General features: G+C 51.0%; 1 protein-coding gene across 1 annotated transcript in view; it reads left to right on the top strand.

Moving 5' to 3' along the window:
- The first annotated feature begins 97 nt into the window (after nucleotides 1–97).
- LOC104617098 (putative Dresden prostate carcinoma protein 2) overlaps nucleotides 98–261 on the top strand; it is a 2,697-nt gene continuing 2,533 nt past the window's right edge. Inside the window, exon 1 of the mRNA XM_010282325.1 lies at nucleotides 98–138. Coding sequence (XP_010280627.1) covers nucleotides 134–138 — 5 coding nt within the window. The 5' untranslated portion in view covers nucleotides 98–133. The remainder of the gene's footprint in view (nucleotides 139–261) is intronic.

The raw sequence follows: 261 nt of genomic DNA on the forward strand, positions 1-261 counted from the left end.
CGGGAGTGGGCTGGAAATGTTCCTTGGCCGATGTGGGGGGGCTGAGGGTGGCTCCCCGTAACTTGTGGGTGCGACTTGTGTTTCACGCTCTAGGCTGAAGGAGATAGCAAGGGCGATAAGGCCAAAGTTAAGGATGAGGTAAGAAGTTCAATATTTTAAGCGAGTTGGATCGTAAAGTGTTGACGTTGGAAGACGAGGTTTAACTTCATAAAAATAAAGAACTGGGGGGGGGGGGGGGGGGGTAGTGGACTTACATCTTGT

This window comes from Phaethon lepturus, unplaced genomic scaffold (genome assembly GCF_000687285.1).
Source record: "Phaethon lepturus isolate BGI_N335 unplaced genomic scaffold, ASM68728v1 scaffold11442, whole genome shotgun sequence".
Classification (NCBI taxonomy): Eukaryota; Metazoa; Chordata; class Aves; order Phaethontiformes; family Phaethontidae; genus Phaethon; species Phaethon lepturus.